Source organism: Barbus barbus (assembly GCF_936440315.1).
Source record: "Barbus barbus genome assembly, chromosome: 19".
NCBI classification, from domain to species: Eukaryota; Metazoa; Chordata; class Actinopteri; order Cypriniformes; family Cyprinidae; genus Barbus; species Barbus barbus.
The window spans coordinates 11,737,374-11,755,797 of NC_136747.1; the positions used below are offsets into that span (position 1 = coordinate 11,737,374).

Sequence of the window (18,424 nt, forward strand, 5' to 3'; positions counted from 1 at the left end):
AAATGTGCTTGGCTGACAACATGTGTGGCCATAAAGAGTTGGGACACATTCCTCTTTGTTGTAGAAATCCTAAGGGATTTTCCCAATTAGCGTGCTGTTCCCAGACATTAGTAAAACCACTGGCTCCATACTGTGGGTAATGAATTGCTCTCATATCGCAGGCTATAGCTCAATCATGCACCCAGTCTACGTTTTCACATGTCGTATAATTCAAACAAGGAGGATTTATGCCAATGAGGTCAAGACCTACGATGGTTCTTCAGGGGTTGACAGGCCCCTGTGGGTCTGGCATCCTGCTCTATGACCTTGTGAGAATTTCCTGAACCCCTACACGCTTAAAAATCATGGTTATTTTTTGGTATTGTTGGTTCCATGAAGAATCTTTAACATCCATGGAACCTTTCCATTGGACAAATGGTTCTTTATAGTGGAAGAAGGTTCTTTAGATTATTAAAATTGTTTTCACAAAAATAGTTCTATTAAGAACTGTTTACTAAAAGTTACTTTGGGAAACCAAAAAGTGGTTTGACATCACTGTGAAACTTTCCATAACATTAAATGATATTTATAGTGGAAAATTGTTCTTTAGTCTCATCACACTGTTCTAAGCGTTCTTTTGTGAATCAAAAATGGTTCTTCTATGGCATTGCTGTAAACCCCCCCTTTTGAAACCTTTATTTTTAAGTGTAGAAACTTTTCATATTATTAAATGTTCTTAGGGGGAAATTATTAAAACGTTCCTCACACTACGAAAAATAGCAAGAACTGTTCACTGAAATGATCTTTTGCAAAACAAAAACGATTCTTCTATGGCATCGCTGAAAAAACCCCATTAGAGCCTTTTTTTTTTTAAGAGTACATGGAAAAATGCAATGCCCTCACAGATCTGCCGCTGATTATGCGTGTAAAACCATCAGAAAAGGTTTTATTTAGCTTATTTTTTTGCCATCCAGACTATCTGAAGCAGTGTAGGTGTGTGTCACATACTCACCCAGACTCTGCAGTTTCAAGTATCACTTTTAATCAACATTTTGACTCATGTCTCCAAATTCTGTTCAGGGGCGAAGCCACTCCTTATTTGTGAAACTAAGAGCAGAATGTATGGGTCTGGTGCCTCATACAACATGCTTCCCTAATGAATCATAGTTAGTTCTTGACACTGAAAACAGGACACTGCTGCAGAGTTGCTACTGACTTAAACCTGCTGCATATTTGAACACCAATAATGGAATGTACATAGATATTTTTACAAACACACTTATCCAAGCATGCAGATTTGCATATCCTCATCATTGCACTGCTGAGTGGTTCAGAGCCAGCCAAGACAGATGCCTATTTTCTTTTCTGCCTGCTGTAGCTTATGACCCCAAGGCATCTCTGGCAGATTGTATCATCCTAGACTCAGATAAGCACTTGCGCAATATATGTGGCAGCAGTATGCTTTTGAAGGCGGATGTCGAAACCATTAACAAAAACAAGCACAGAGTGACAGAACAAACCTGGAGTGCAGGTACTTCTACTCAGAACATAGTATATGGTTAACCATTTTTTTTTTTTTTGCTTTCATTTGAATTCGTTTGATGGAGAGATAATAAAACCTGTCAATAAAGAATCACGTTAATTCTTGATAAATAAGTCTCGACTTTCAACATGTTTCAACTGTTACTCAGTTCATTACTCATAATTCCAAAGAATTTTGAAAGGGGAAAATGCTACATAATTTGCCTTCGCTTTCTAGGAATTCAGAAGAAAGACAACAAATTGCAAAAATTATTTTGTTTTTAAGCCACATGACGTTTGATTTTCTTTCCAAGAACTCTGGTCACTCTCAGAGGTAAACACTTGCTGAAAAGCTCCTGTTGTGCTATCAAAGTTGGCATGAAATGAAAATTCACCCTATCTATTTTTAAAATTGATCTTCTCTCTGGTGACATATGCAGGACTTCTCCCATCATTTAGTCTGCTTAAACCCCATTCCTCCACAACTGATTGCAAGCTTGCATTGATTTTTAAGTGCAATGCCATCTCAATATCCAATCAGTTGAACCATGTCCTCGCCCTACATTTTTTATTTTTCAACAATCCTCTACTATGTATGTCACAATACAGAAATCATCTGTCACTACTTCTGTTTCATTGGGACTTTGTACATTACATTACAAAAAAAATCTGATAATACATGTTAAAATAAACAATTTATTTGCTATTTTTAGTTTGAGATGAAAAACTAAAATGAGTAAAAATATTTATATGGTTACTTGTGTATGTGTCATATCATGTATCGGTCATTTAATAATAAAAAAGAGATCAGAAATATTTCAGTTGTGCAGTACTGTCATTCAGAGATGATACATGCTAAAATCACGCCACTGCAGTGGTCAAAGAGGGTTTTCGTGACAACCACATCTCTGCATCTGCTTGATGGATGGAGAGTGTATATACTGGGGAACATTTACCCAGAGGCCGCAGCACCTCTCTCTCTCTGACTCATGCTGTAGTCATGTTCTTTTTTTTAAACCGCTGCGAGGAAATTATCGTGTTAATATTCAGTACAGTCAGGCGCTACAGCGCACACAAACTGGTTCCCATTACGGCCTCTATAAAGGATGAGTCATACGGGTGAGGAGGGAATCCTTTCCTCAGATATTGTCATCCTCAATGCTACTGAATGAATGGCCACATTGTGCATGTGTCACGAAATGCCACGTATCCGCACACCTGGAGGCAAAGCCCTACGACCATTCAGTTCACAATCCAAATGTGCAGCCAATTAGAATTTTAAATGAATGAAATCTTCACAAATGCTAAACACTGTGAATATATTGTATAGATAATTGAGATGCATGCATTTGATTAGAAAAAAATGCCTGTCCATTTTTTTTCCCCGCGGACTTGGTTTATACAGTGATTCCATAAACATACATTTCAACAATGTACATAGCCTTTCAGTGTTAATTATGTGTCTTCAACACTTTTGCTCCAAGTCATAATTACACCAGCAGTACTGGTTACTGTTTCTGACTCATTCATGACTGATATAAAAGCTATGAGACACAATGATACTGTGCACAGGGTGGGTCAACTTCCAGGGGTTCACTATTGATTGTGTGTATAACGTACAGTGAGTGTTTCCGTATGCACACTCTGTAAACAGGAGAATAAATACACACTCAAGACATTTGAGGTCATGAAAAGTGGCTATTATGCAAAAGCAAGAGCCAGCTTTATTGGTAAACCAAAATGCTCTAAGGCACATTCTAACCAAATATATTGACCACATAAACTGCTTGGCACTTTGTACACAAAAAAAAAAACATAATGGGAGATTTAAAATCATTTTTAAAAAAGTTGCACTCTCTTTGAATGTGTTTTCAGTTTATATATATATATATCATTTTATAGTATATGATTTACAAGAGAGCAAACAACTAACCACACACTCACCTTTACCTAACATAACTGACCTATCATTACATCACATTTATTGCTGGTGATGCAAATTAGATTTATAATATCACTCATCTCCATTGAAACACTCTTAAAGGAACACGCCACTATTTTTGAAAATAGGCTCATTTTCCAACTTTCAAAAACTTAAACTGTTTAACTCTTGGGGAGTTGAAAAATGAGCCTATTTTCAAAAATAGTGGCGTGTTCCTTTAAATACAGTTCAGGAATGTCACTGTCTGAAAATATTTGACGAAATGGCAAAGAAAATATTTTAATGCTCATCATCAGTCACTTCCTCTAAATCATCCTCATCTTCATCATCTTCCTCCTCATCCTCATCTTCTTCGTCATCCCTCTTCCTCTGTCTGCTAGAAGTTCTTGACTACACCAGAAAAAAAAAAATCTCTCAGTTTTGGGATACAAGACACAACTAAAGTGCCGTTTATAAAATTCTAATTCTGCGAGAACAGAGAAGTCCACATCACAACTATAACAAAAACGACACAGAGGACCAAAATCATTGGATCACTTTAAGAATGATTTTCTTCCAGCTAACCAGCGATTAAAAAAAAAAAAAAAAAAAAAAAAAAACATAGGCAGCCAATCAGAATCCACCCTTTAATAAGCATTAGAGCGCTTGAGCATTTAAATCGGCAGTAGACAAACCTGCAGCACTCTTAGAATAAACAGAGTGTTATATTGTCTTGGTGTGGATGCTAATACAGTTATGATTATTATGTTTACAGTAATGGTTCTTGTGTGAATGGGCCTTAAATGGATAGGTCACCCAAAAAATTGTCATTTATTTGCCCTCAGGTTGTAACTTACATAAATTTCTTTCTTCTGCTGAACACAAAAGAAGATATTTTTAAAGAATGTGGGCAACCAAACAGTTTCTGGTCCTCATTAACTTCCATACAATTTTTTTCCCCATACTACTAAAGTCAATGGGGACCAGCAAATGTTTGGTTATCAACATTCTTCAAAAATATATTCTTTTGTGTAATTTTAACATCAAAAATAAATATTTCTCCACAAAGATATATGCTATGAAGACGGTCTTGAATTCAAATGTGCGTATTTAAAGCATATTAAGCCATTTTACATTAGGTATCATTTTTTTTGGTACCAATAGATAATGAACTGTATTGAAGTAGAAATTTTCTTTGAATAAGATACATTAACATTAATTATCCATCTAACAATAGAAAGTCATTTTATCTGTAACATAAAATATGGGGAAGCACTAACCTGCATTGTTCCTGATTTACTCATTGATGTACCAGTTCGATTTAGGGACAGTTTAGAATTGGCACGAACTATTTCTAATCGAGACTGGTAATCAGGGGGGTGTAGTGAGTTCCTGAACACCTGTCAAGACAAAAAAAAAAAAAAAAGGGTCTGTAGACTACTCTACATATGGATGAGATGTCATCTCATCATCCCCCACATAATAAAACAATAACGAGTACAGCCGAGAGACATTAAACAAGATACATTAAAAAGAGAAATGAGTCAAAACAAACTAATACCACATATTGTGTTGTAGCAACAGAGAACCATGTCATTTAGATTGGGGAAAAACATTTATACACTTCGTCCTAGTGAGGGTGTGCCAACAAACATTGTCACCTCAGCTTTATTAACTCCAGTTAAATATTACAGCAACAATATTTATGACCTATCTCTATATGGTCTTCATAAACCATGTCACCAATATGACTATTACAAGTTTACACATCCAATTACAGGCAAAGTTCAGAAAAGAACGAGGAAACGTTTCTCAGAAAATCCCTGAAGAAATAATATTCATGTGATTTTCTTCCCCGGCAAGTCAAGGAAATATTAATAAAGTTGAGAAAAAAATCGTTTTGGCACGCCAAACTATGAACTGATAAATAAATGCATTAGCCATTGTGAACATTCCAAAGCTGACTGAACATGCTTTGCAAGATGCCTCTATGCTTCTTTTAGCATCAAGATTTGAGGAGGCTTTATACCCCAGCAACCAGAGCTTTCATCATTATGACAGCAGGGGGATCTCAGGAGGAGAAAGAATATAATTTGATCAGACATTAAGACAGACAAGCTCGAACCAGCAGGACTGCCAGAGCAGCAGTGCTAGTGCAGAGCGCTCACCTCAAGGTCTCCTTCCTCATCGACATTCTGAATGTGCTGGTAGGCAGTTGTGTAAATTTCCAAAGCCTTGGCATGGAATGCCATCTCCACTGTTACAAATTCACCAAGAATTTTCTGCATCGAACACATGAGAACATCGGTCTAAAAAACATTTCTGTGAAGTAGCTTTGGAGGATTTGATGTATGGAAGAGTGTAATTATCTTACTCTCTCTTATTCTCATCAAGGCTGAATTTATTTGATCCACAATATAATAAAAACAGTAATATTGAGAAATAATATTACAATTTAAAAGAACTGTTTCCTATTTGAATATTTTTTTTAAATGTAACATTTCTGTGAAGGCAAAGCTGAATTTTCAGCATCATTACTCCATTGTTCAGTGTCATACGATCCTTCAGAAATCATTCTAATGTGCTAATTTGTTGCTGAAGAGACATCTCAATTACAATTATCCATATTGAAAACAGCTGTGCTGCTTAATTTCTTCATGGAAATGGTAATGTTTTCCTGAATTCTTTGATGAATAAAATGTTCAAACTATAGCATTTATTTGAAATAGAAATCTTGTGTATCATCAGAAATATCTTTACTGTCACTTTTAATCAATTTAATGCATCCTTGTTGAATAAAACTATTAACAATAATAAAAAAGCTTTTGACTTAGATGTGGGTTTAGTTTTAAACATAGTAAAGCTTTCAGGGACTCTGTTTAAATTTGTATTACTATGTTAGATTATATTTGTTTAATAATATATAAATATACTTTATATTATTTTTGTATAATATACAGTATAATATTAAAGGTTGTTTTATCCATTCCCAAAATAAACTGATATTACTTATTTAATAAGTCATTGTGCAGTCTGAAGGACCTTGATATCACGAATCTTCTGCTTTTCAAAGTCATCTATTGTCTCCTCCAACTGGCGAGTCATGCGTGTGGCGTCCATTGTGGCTCTCTGGAGTTCACTCTCAGCCTTTCGTGGCACAACAGACAAAGAAATGTAAAGCACAAAAAGGTCTCAAGAAGCAGACATACACGATTTGAGTCTATCAGCTCACCAAGACGTTTTGAATTGAGAAAGATAAGAGGACTCACATCAGGTTGAGTATAACTGACATATTAGTGCCAGGCTGAGTTGGACCTATTTGGTTATAACTAAATTAATTAAAAGTAGTTTCAAGATAATATTACAGTTCGTTGCACACAAGTCCCACCTGTGACTGAGAGAGACTGTTAAGGTAAATCTGTGATTGTGGTTGACAACAAATATCTTGCAAACGTAAGTGACTTTTAAATGTAACGTTTTATTACATTAAATGTAATGTCTATTACATTAAATGTAACGTCTATTCATTACTGTACTCATCTGACACAATAATGTCTTAAATGATCTCTATTTAGGGGATTTCTCAGCAAATATCGATTTGTATGGAATTCGTTTTGACAAATTAAACAGCATATCATGCATTCAATCTATCAATTTGTTTTAATTGATTGACAGCCCTAATACAGGGCATCTTGAATGTAAAATCTCTTAGACCTACTCTTCTGCTTCACAGCTATGTATTTTCAGCAAAAGAAGAAATTATAACATTGGACCGTAGGATACAATAATCTGTCTGTCTGAGGGGTTTCTCTGCCTCATCCTTTCAAGCTGCTGCATCTGCTTGGCCTCTCTGTTTCGTGCCAACTGTGTCTGCTTCTGGTCCTCCTGTACATAAATTTGATAAAATCACAAAAGGTTGGTAGAAAAAGTTAGGTCTAGTTCTTAGGTTTCGACCTATGACAACAGTCACTGTAGATCATGCTTACTCAGAATGTGATGCAATGCTGCCCTCATGAGATCACTGGGAGAAGGTCATTTGTATATTTGAACTATAAAGTATAAATCCTTGCATTTGAGGGGTTCATAGAGAAAAACCTTACCCTTTTTGTTTTGACAATATTCCCATATGCTTTCAAAGGCTCTATAACTTTCATTTCCAGCCTCTCCACCTGTGAACAACAGTATGTGTTTGTATATTAGTAGGAAACACAAATATGCTGAAGTAAGTTTTCATGATTTTGAACACACTTCTGCTTGTCGATAGTCCTGAATCTTGGCCAGCTGATCTGCAAAATTCTTCAATCCAAGTTTCAGGTTCGGTGTCTCTGTGTCAGCATAAAGGCCAACTTCTTTAACCAGAAGGTCGGCTTTGTCCCGCAATCGTGCAGTTTTACGGACGTAAGCTGCAAACAGTTGGCAGAGATCTCCAAAGTGCTTCTCAACATTGGTGATGTTCTCTTGGATCTGCTTGGTCTGGGTGTCTCTGCAATGTGCAAATTAAGATTACCTGACTGAGGTAATGTTGTTAATATAAATTATTAGACTACAGGTTTGCCTTCTATCAGCATGTTAAAAGGGTCATGTGTCAGATTTATTGTACAAGAGAGAAACAGTCAGTTATTACAACAATATTATGATGTATATTCCTTCAGGTAACTTAAGAGTTATTTTAAATATGCTGTTTTCTGTCGCAGCCTGTTTTTGTCTAAAAATTCGACCAACGTTTACAGGGCATGATAAATTATAATACAAAACTAAGTAGACATGTCTTAATAATACACTTTAATTGAGGACCCTTCACATGTAGCATCTTTTATCCTCTTGTATCTTGGAAATGTGCAAACATGCTATACTGTTAGCAATTTTACATTTCGGTTACACAGATAATTATGCCGTTTCTGTTTTAATATAAAGATAGAAGTTCTACTTATGAATTTACAGTCAATGATATTATAAAACATGCGCTAGCTGATGAACTAACATTGCTGCTTGTATCATTTAAGTTAGCTTAACGTTAGCTGGCTAGCTAGCTTCCCAACCGTCAAAACAAATCTGGACAACTTTTACCTCGCTCTTGCATCAGGAGTACGGCTCATGATTACTAGAAACCAATATATATGTACTGGTTAAAAATGAAACATCAAGAGTTATGAATCCTGACGTATTTAAAAAGCTAAAAACAGTTTTGTGTCTATTCTCTGTGCTAAAGCTGCAGCAGGAAATCTGGAAGAACGCCGTCTTGTTACCATGGAGCTAAAGATGCGCCCTCTACAGGTAAACAAAGGAAAAACAACAACACCAAAAAAAATCTGGCTCACTGCTGTATATGATTTATAATGGGTAAATAACGTGAATAGTTTGTCTAGATAGACTAATGAAATGGCCTAAATTATGTTAAGATAAAATGTTTGCAGAAATAACATAACCTAATAAATCAAAAAGAGAATACATAAAAAAACTTTCCAACATTTCCATTCCCAACACCAAATACAGGTTTTATAAATGTGTTTATGAATGTAAAATTAGCAGACATTTATATCTGTTTCATAATACAATTAATGTTCACTTATATAAGGCATAGGCCTACATCCCATGATGCGACACAATGTTCATTCTTTTAGAATTTTAAGCTGAAAAGTCCATATGAAAATGACCATAGCCTCCTTGCTTGTATGTTTAATGTATTGCCCTCTGTAAATTAATTTGATCATTATGTCAACAGCATGAAAGCACAAAATCATCTGCTGGATTTGCATTCATTTTTACAATGAATAAAGCAATTTGACTTTAATTCCCCTCTTAACATACACATATGGCATACTTTAGCGATTTTATTGGGTTTGTAACATTGCCAGAAGCAGACTTCATGATCATTGAAAGTAATGGGAATTCATTGTGATGCGCTCATGAATGTCACCAGCTGCTGTGTCTGTGCCTCTGTGGAGAATGTCCAAAAACCTTAATTATCATGCTTAATCATCCACGGAATTGATCTCACTGTAACAGATTGCCTGTGTAAAACACATTGCGCTTAGATGTGTGCACTGTGCATTGAGTCCTATTTAAGAAGTCTAAAGCCCTAAAATGGTTACTTGCATTGTTTTTAATCACTGCTTGTTTACACGGACAATAATATTATGGTCAAATTCTGTCTCTAAATGTCATGTAACACATTAAACTGAATGTCTAGAGATAATATCTGGCTTTTAGAAATCTGAGATGGCATATGATGTTTGTATTGGTATGAATTTTTGGGCATGTAAAAACATAAAAACACGTGGCCACCTTACATCCATTGTAGCTGCACATTCATTTAGGCCTATCTGAGCATGTCCAATAGCGTACTGTAAGTAAAAGCAGCGAATAATTCAACCACATTTTGCAGTTATTATGCATTTTTCAGTAATAAAGCTATTTTATTGATTATTAGAAGTCAGTGAATCACAAACATATTTTTTTTCTTGATAATATTTCATCAACAAATACCAGCAATAATGAATGACTATTTTTAGTCGGTTCGCTTCAAGGAATCGGTCGAAAAGATCAGAAGTCATCCTCAGCTTGAATTGACCGAAGCGATATTCCAGCATAAATGACTCACTCATTTAACTGAATCATCTGGGCGGTTCTCCAAACTGCATAGAAACATTTTTTTGTGTTGTGCTGTATCTTTAGCATTGATAAGCATTGATAAGACTCAGTTTGTTTTACTAATATTATAAAAATAGTAGAAGGACCTCATGGTCTACATTTTGCAGTTATGTGCGCTCTTGTGTGATTTTGTTAAGCACATGAATGAGAATAAATGAATGTTTTGTTTCAGTTACAGAATTGTACATTTACAATATGCTGATTAACTTTATGCAAAGAAATATTTGAATAGGTGTGAAGCCTGTACATTTTTCCTTCCAAAAAACCTGTAATCAATCAGGGGTGCGTTTCCCAAAAGCATCGTTAGCTAACTATGGTGGTAAATCCCATTGAACTCTATTGGTAACGACATAAATAGCGACCATAGTTGCTTTTGGGAAACGCACCCCAGAATGATACTTAATTTTAAAAAGGGATGCGAACAGGTTTATTGTATCATAACCTTTGTTTAATCATAACGACAACATTTTAGTCATAATAGCTAACATATATATATATATATATATATATATATATGGCATTTTAAGAAACAATGCAGATGACAAATCACATTTAAAACTATAGCTGCAAGCAGCAATTACGGGGCCAAGCACTCCAGCAGCAAAATGAGGAGCTAATCATAGCAAGGAGCATCAGACCAAGTGCAACAATGCGTACTAAAAGCAATTTCAGGATGATTTCAATTTAAATGGCTGAAAAATTATAAATACAACCTCAAGTAATGTGATTAAATGGCTTATCACTTTTGACCAACAAGTGGCACCATTATGAAAGCGATGTGGGGTTTTAGGTGACAATGGCACACACAACATTTGGTGTCAGTATGCCAAAGCATTGCAGAGATACAGCCTCAAGTGTCATTTTGGCATCATGCCTCAAATTCGTTGCTGTGGTATGGGAAAACGTTTTTGTCTATCAACACAAAATCCATAAGTGTTTGTTAGCATGGTATGAAGTTGATTAGATTTAGGTGAAAATCGGACCAACGGTCTAGGAGGAGTTAAAAAAAGTATGTTTTAAAAGAAAATCAAAATAGCGGACAGAAAATTTGTCTGACTATGGCAACATTGGTATCACTGTTCTCAGCATGACCCAAGGAATCTAATAATACCAGTCTCATTACAATAGGCAAAATTCACAGAAAGCTATTAGCATTTATTTGAAATTTCATTGTAACTTTTGACCATAAAGTGGCACTGTCTCAAAACTCTTTGACTACTTTCAGGTCATGGTCTCGATGGTATGTACAAAGTTTCGTAATAGTACACCAATGCATTCATAAAATATAGCATTTTATATCATAATACTCCATTATAGTCAATGGCAATTTCATGTTTTGTTTAATTATAGGGGCACCAAGAGGCACAATCCCATCAATTTATTTATGTGTCTTTAGAGTGTGTCCATGCATATGCGTGTCAAATTTGGTGAAAATATCTAATTGTTTTGGAGTTATAGACATATTTGTATATGAGTAGATGAAAAATTACTGACTGTTGACTTTGTTTGCATTTTTGTGCCACTTACTATCAAAATTTTGGCAATTGGGCGTTATCGTATAGCCGGCATGCTATGTTTTTGAATTTCCTACGGTGGTTTTGTGTCGATCGGAGTAACGGTTTCTAAGATATTGGCAAATGTTTTTAAGCACTAAAATGCAACATAGCACAAACCATAAGGCAAAACCTGGCACCGGACTCGGCAAGGATTCAGGAGTCTAAAAACGTGACTCCCATGAAAATAAGTCGACCACACCCAAAGTTATAAGCATGTAAATATTTGATTTTACCACTAGGTGGCGCCGATTCAAAACTTTTCAGACTCCTTCAGGGCATTGTGCTGATGACCCAATGCGTTCGTAAAATATAGCATTTTACTACAAAATTCAAAACGGCCGACGTCCAAAATGACTGACATGGGAAAATTGGATATGGTTCGACTTGACATGATGCACCGACTCCAAAGAATCCACTTTTATGATTTTTGGCCAAATCAATCACAAGTTATAAGCAGAAATATGCATTTTTCATATCTCCTGACCACTAGGTGGCACAGCACCGAAACACTGCAGGTAGCCTCAGGTCATGCTTGTTATAACACACACCAAGATTCGTCTCGATACGCCAAACCGTTGCGGAGATATAGCCTCAGATCCATTTTTGCGTGCTTTTCGGAGAATTCGTTCACGTGTTATTCGAGAATGGCTAAGCAAATCAACTTGAATTCCATAACTTTTTGCCAGCATGGTCTGTAGATGAATTGAGTCAATTTTTGTGAAAATCGGACGAACCGTCTAGGACGAGTTCGAAAAAGTAGGTTTTACGAACAATTAAAAATAGTGAAAAAACTAAACCTTACGATTCATTCGACTCGGCTTGAGCCAAGGATTCGAGGAAAAAAGAATTGTAAATTTGTAGCTTATGGTTCAAAAGTTAATAGCATAAACATCAGTGAAACCTTGGACATGTGGTGGCGCTAGAGAGTTTGAGACAGAGACTCCAAATTTGCTGTGGTTAATATTGAGACAGTCCTCTATCAGTGTGCCAAATTTTACAACTTTCCCGCAAATGGTTCTATGGACTGCCATAGACTCAAGAGCGGAAGAAGAAGAATATTAACGCCAACAAAAACAATAGGTGCCTAAGCACTTTCGGTGCTTGGCCCCTAAATGTTCCCTTAACATAATAGAAATTCATGGTACAATTTTAGTCTATTCGGTGCAGTAACATTTATATTCCACTAGATGGCAGCCAATATCTTTTTTACCACACTGACAATTCTGTTCAGATAAACTTGATTTCTTTTTCCTTAAAGTTGTCTTTTCTGTAAGATCGATGTATGTATGTTACAGATGAGGTCTACTGTGATACATATGTGATAATTTCTGTATCAGTGCATCGAAAAAAATGAAATGGGATTAGATGGCAGTCAGTGTAGGTAGATTTAAAGTGTACCATGATACATTCATATGAAGGGAGGAACGAACAGATGTTTAGAGTACAGCTTTCTTCTTCTTTCCCTTTAGATCTTCAGTCTTCACCTTGTGGAAGTTGCCCTCAGCCCAAAAAAACTGCATTGTTTGCCTGGCATATTCATTTGTTCTGGAAGATTGTGTCCTTTTAGAGACACAGTCTGACTTTCTTAAGGAACAGATGGTGTTATTACAAAAACACCAATTAGCGGGAAGTGGGTTGCATCAACACAGCTCTCTGAGCTTCGTGTTGGTGGCCGTCTGTGCCGCGCTGACAGGTTATGTCAGAAAGAAGCGTTCCCGCTGAACAGATTGGGAATGACATATGTCAGGAGCCTTGGCTGTCTAGGGCCCAGCGAGAGAGGTATCAGGGCCTTTGAGCATTGCTCCTCTTGCCTGCAGGTGAGACCTCATCAGTGTTGTGCTCTCTAAGGGTGTCAAGTCATCTCTACGGTCCCTGCATCCCACCAATCACCGACAGCAGTGTGTCCGCACGCCTGCCTGCTTCTGTCATTATGTGCACTGTGGTGTCTGTCAGCAGCTACATGAAACTAGAGCAAAACCTTCTGCTGATTACTACTTCATTCTGCTCTCATTTAAAATGCACGGCCCACCTTATGCTCATGCTTTCGTCCTGCGTGATGTCAATTTATCTAGAAGAATGCAATAGTTTCATTAGCATGCAAACAATACCCTCTGAGAAATCAATTCATCATTGTGTATATTTGAATCTGGCTCATATTCTGATTGCATATTGGTCCCAAGATGTCTTCTTTCACGTCTTTAAATGTGGTGTGTTTCTTTTAAATCTGTTGTGTGGCATACTTGGATCTGAAAAGGGTCTACATAATGTTGAGACGCATCTGCACCAACTGAAAGGGGGAGACTGGGGCTAGGCCTAGTTGTCACACTTTTTTGTCCCCATTTTTTAAATTAAATTTAAAGGTATGAGTATAAAAATTTTATAAGTTCAATAGACACAGGTTGAACATTTGTTGTGGGCAAGCTGACGCAATATGTGGTGTAAATAGGGAACTCAAAATATATGGAGCCCACACATGGAAAATGAAAATGGTAAAAATGAGATTTCAATCAATGCTTTTTGTGTTCATGTCGTCCTACCAACTTTGTGTTTGCGTGCAAAATTTTTGCATTTCCTGACAATATTGTATTCATGCACAACAGTTTTTTGTTCACTTGAAAAATGTGTGCTTTCCTCTGAGAAACTTTGGGTTTGTTCGCAAAACTTTTGTATTTCCCTGAGATATTTTCTGTTCAATAGAAATTGAAATAGTTATATAGCCTAGATATTTTACGTTCACCCACAAAAACATTACAGTACAGTTGTTTTCCTCCCATCTCATATTATTTTTCATTTGCTCACATACACTATATTGCCAAAAGTATTGGGTCACCCCCTTCTAATGAACATGTTTGACTACTTTAGTAATTTCTAGGAGTACAAATTTCCATCACCAAACGCCAATGACTTGTACATATAGGTACTGTCATTTTAGACACATCCAAAACTGTTGTAACAGAGATAGAAATACGATTTTTAAATACATGAATTATGTTTCCATCTTTTTTGCCACAGTTTTGTTAGTGCCTTTTTCTGTTCTAAAGAAGGGGTGTCCCAACACTTTTGTCCTTACATTGTCTATACAAGTCATTGGTGTTTGGTGATGAGTTTTAGGCTCAAGGTCTGCATTTAAAGTCACACCAGAGGTGTTCAGCTGGGATTAGGACTTTGCTTTCTGCAGACCAGTCAAGTTCTTCCACACTGACTGAATCAATCATGTCTTTTTGAACCGTGCTTTATACACAGAGGCACTGTCATGTTAGAATAGAAAAGGGTCCTGTCCAAACGGTTGCTATAAAATTAGAAGCACACAATTCCCTAGAATATCATTATATGCTTTAAAATTAAGATTTGTACTCGTAGAAATGACTAAAGTAGTCAAACATGTTCATTAGAAGGGGGTGACCCAATACTTTTGCCAATATAGTGTACATGAATCTTGTGCGAGGGAATGCAGAAGTTTTGAAAAAGTTTCTTCTGGAACCAAAACTTTTGCTTGGGTTTGAAGGTTTGAAATATCTTTTTTTTATTTTTTTTTTAGCATCACCGTATACTTTTAGGGGCTCCGTCCAAAGGGATACCTAAAAACTTAAAACTTAAAAATACCCCATTTTATCAAATGAAATACTGAAGTATAAAATGCACGTTCCTCAACATACTAATGGATTTAATGGATTATTTAAGCAAAATTTTAGCTTGCCTCAACATTTATAACAAAATATTGAAAGGGTGGTTTATTGTTCCCTAATTGAAGAAATTGATCATATTAGAATTTTAGTTTGGACGAAATCCTCCTCAAGACACATTTTAAGCTTGACCACTGTGAGAGAAAACCATTTATAAGATTGCGATTCAAAACCTTGTATTTACTTTATCACCCTTGTGACAGCTTCTCCATTTGTGACACTTAGCCCCAGTCATTTATATATAGTAGCATGCATATAATGCAGTTCTTAATGGCTTTTGAGACATAGCATGGCTTATACAGTATCGTCCTTTTATTGGCACTTGTGTGATGTGTGTACATTACTGTAAGTAGGTATAAGAAAGTGTCTGCTAAGGACATAAATGTGCAGATAAATTAACAACTGCACAGATTTGAATCAGCCATGTAATTCTCCTCTATACCCTTAAAATTGATTGTACCTTTAAGCCCACTCCACAGAAGTGTCATGCATGTATAATTTATATATCCCACATTTAATATTAATAGCAATCTTTATTGTGCCCCGGCATCCTCTGAGCCAGATTCCCCACCCTGTATTTTTACCTTAATGCATCTCCGAGCCGGTGATGCTGCCAGACTGCGGCCATCACACACACGCAAACAACTGAGTACATCTTTACTGCACGTTAACCTCTTAGCTGTAATAGACTGCCCCTCCTAAACACACAATATCTATCACTTCCCTAGAGAGGCCGTTTTGGAGTGCTTCCAGAACTTCTTGCTTTACCGGCTAATTGAGGATGACTTCAGACTCCAGAAACACTGCACAGTCCTGTGAGGTTTAATCTCTGTGCGTGTGTGAGGTACAGTGGCACGAGCAATAGACCGAAGGTGTTTTTAGAAGTCATCTTGAGACACATAATTTTTGGCATATTTCTCTTTTGCATTGCAAAAACTGTCCTTATGTCATCAATATGCAAATGAATAAATTCGCCAAGAGTGCAGCTTTGTTTCCCTGAAGTGCATTCGTTAGAATCTGTTAGCATAATTGATTCTCAGCACTGCAATAAAACTGGTCATTTTGTGAGGCTTCTAAGCCCCTTGGGTATGCAGTAGGAGTTCATGGAGTAACTTCCAGCATTAATCATTAAGAAGTGTCCATGCCTGGTAGACAGCGTTTGGCCTCCTGAGATGCGCACTCATGCTATTATTCCAATAATTGATGTCTGTATAATAACAGGGCGACAGTGGTTCGATTGACCGTCATCCTTTCCAAATGTTTTCCGATAAAGACTGACTTCTAAGGTTGGTTACTTCTGATATTTACCCTTTTTTCAGTATTTGATACATTTGAGCCATCAGTTAAAACTTTCAGAATACTTTCATATTAAAGATGAACAATATATTGGCATTATATCTTTTATCAGTGTATATTATAGATTTTATTTAAATTTATGAGTATCCATATTGAATTGTTCATGCAAATTGTTGTTTATTTTTATATTTAGATCATCTAATGCTCACTGAAAGTTCATCTTTAAAAACAGTCATTATTTAATAATCAAAATGTTGTGATGCCTATAAATTCACTTGTTGTAGCATATTAAATGACTAGTTTGGGTTTTTAGTGTTTTTTTTTTTTTTAGAGGAAATCGCATAAACTGTAATATTGGCCATTTATCTGCAATGCATAGAAAATAGAATTTGAAAATCTGCATCCCTAAATATTAGTTAAATATTATAATAATTTTTACTTAAGAATGAAAAGGAATCCATCCTTTCTCCAAACTGCGTATCCTCTGTAGGATCGCAGGACATTATATCATTGTATCTTATATTTCATTACTGCTTTTCAAATTCAGCAAAAATTCAGAATCTTTCAATAAAACCGTTAAAAGCAGATGTGATTCTCTATATCTTCATGTGGGGGTATGTTTGCATTTTTTGCCGTTCTCCACAAAGACTGGAGGGAGATGGGGGTCCCTATGAAACCCATCTTTTATTTTCTAATTAAAATCCTCCACTTTTTGCTCAGGCTCTCCACAACACCTCAACGGAGAGGGGAATTCATGATGTATCGCTGCCTTGCAAATAAAAACGGATCCATCACCTCCACCAGCCATAACCCAGATGGCCAGAAAATTGGCTTTGTGTAGAGATGTGGATTCAGGCATGAATATTAATAGAAGACAGATGTAAACGCATATTAATATCCTTTCACATTTAGGACAGCCTGAAAATTATAGTGCACTCACGTGGGGGAGAGAAAAGGTTGCATCTGGAAAAAAAAGTGTTTTTCCCCCCTTTTCTTTTTTCTAATGTGATGCCAGTCTGTGCATATTTGTGTATGCAGGTCCGGTCCAAATGTGATATTTGGTCACCAAGTGCTGTCATACATGACATATCCAAACACAGAAAAATAGAGTTATCAGAAAATGCATAATTCACTTGACTTATGTATACTATACCTACAATATTTCTCATGTTTGCAGTCTCCTCCTGTGTGAATTTAATGGAGAGAAGCATCAGACACAGACACAAAGGCAGATGGTAAGGTAATGTGATACTGTTTTTGCAAACAATAGTTATTGCTACATTATGCATGTAGTATTTGTATGTGTTTTCCCCAAAGAAAAGAGAGTACTTAAATGATTTTGATACACAATATGGCCAAAAGTATAAGCATTTAATTATAGCTTCCACTCTTCTGGGAATGCTTTGTTAGAACATGGCAGCAGGGTCTGTTCACTTTTAGCATTTTAATATTAGTATTTGATGGTGAGAACAACAATATAAAAAAACGGACAAATAAAATGAGTTTAATATTACTGTTTGGATAAAGAGTTTGAGGCTGAGTTGTGTTTTACATCACCATTAGATGGCAGTAGTGCTCCTCCTAAAACAGCTTGTGGTCACTGTGAGGTCTTTTTTGTGTTTTTCTTTGTATCTTGCTTTTTTTTTTCTATATATGTATTTTGTTTTTCAATGGCATAGAATTATAATACTTAAAAGAGAACTGCTTAAATATGCTGTATTTAAAGGGAAAGTTCACTCAAAAATCAAATCATATCATTATATATTCACCCTCACATTGTTCTAAACCTGTGCTCGCTCTTCTGTAAAACATAAATG

At 36.1% G+C, this 18,424-nt stretch overlaps 2 protein-coding genes across 3 annotated transcripts in view; one reads left to right on the forward strand and one right to left on the reverse strand.

Moving 5' to 3' along the window:
• triqk (triple QxxK/R motif containing) overlaps window positions 1-18,424 on the forward strand; it is a 157,654-nt gene that overhangs the window by 41,732 nt on the left and 97,498 nt on the right. Inside the window, exons 2-3 of one of the 2 annotated variants that reach the window (XM_079442182.1) lie at window positions 8,631-8,695; window positions 17,785-17,847. The exons of the other annotated variant lie outside the window; for it this stretch is intronic. The gene's annotated coding sequence lies outside the window, so the exon portion shown is untranslated. The remainder of the gene's footprint in view (window positions 1-8,630; window positions 8,696-17,784; window positions 17,848-18,424) is intronic. 2 annotated transcript variants of the gene reach the window in all.
• On the reverse strand, window positions 1,081-8,682 carry cibar1 (CBY1 interacting BAR domain containing 1). Its single transcript, XM_079442185.1, is given in 9 exon segments — window positions 1,081-3,832; window positions 4,702-4,821; window positions 5,590-5,703; window positions 6,464-6,569; window positions 6,571-6,641; window positions 7,205-7,306; window positions 7,522-7,590; window positions 7,670-7,904; window positions 8,489-8,682. Coding segments are annotated over 9 exon segments (957 nt in total). The 5' UTR covers window positions 8,518-8,682; the 3' UTR covers window positions 1,081-3,721.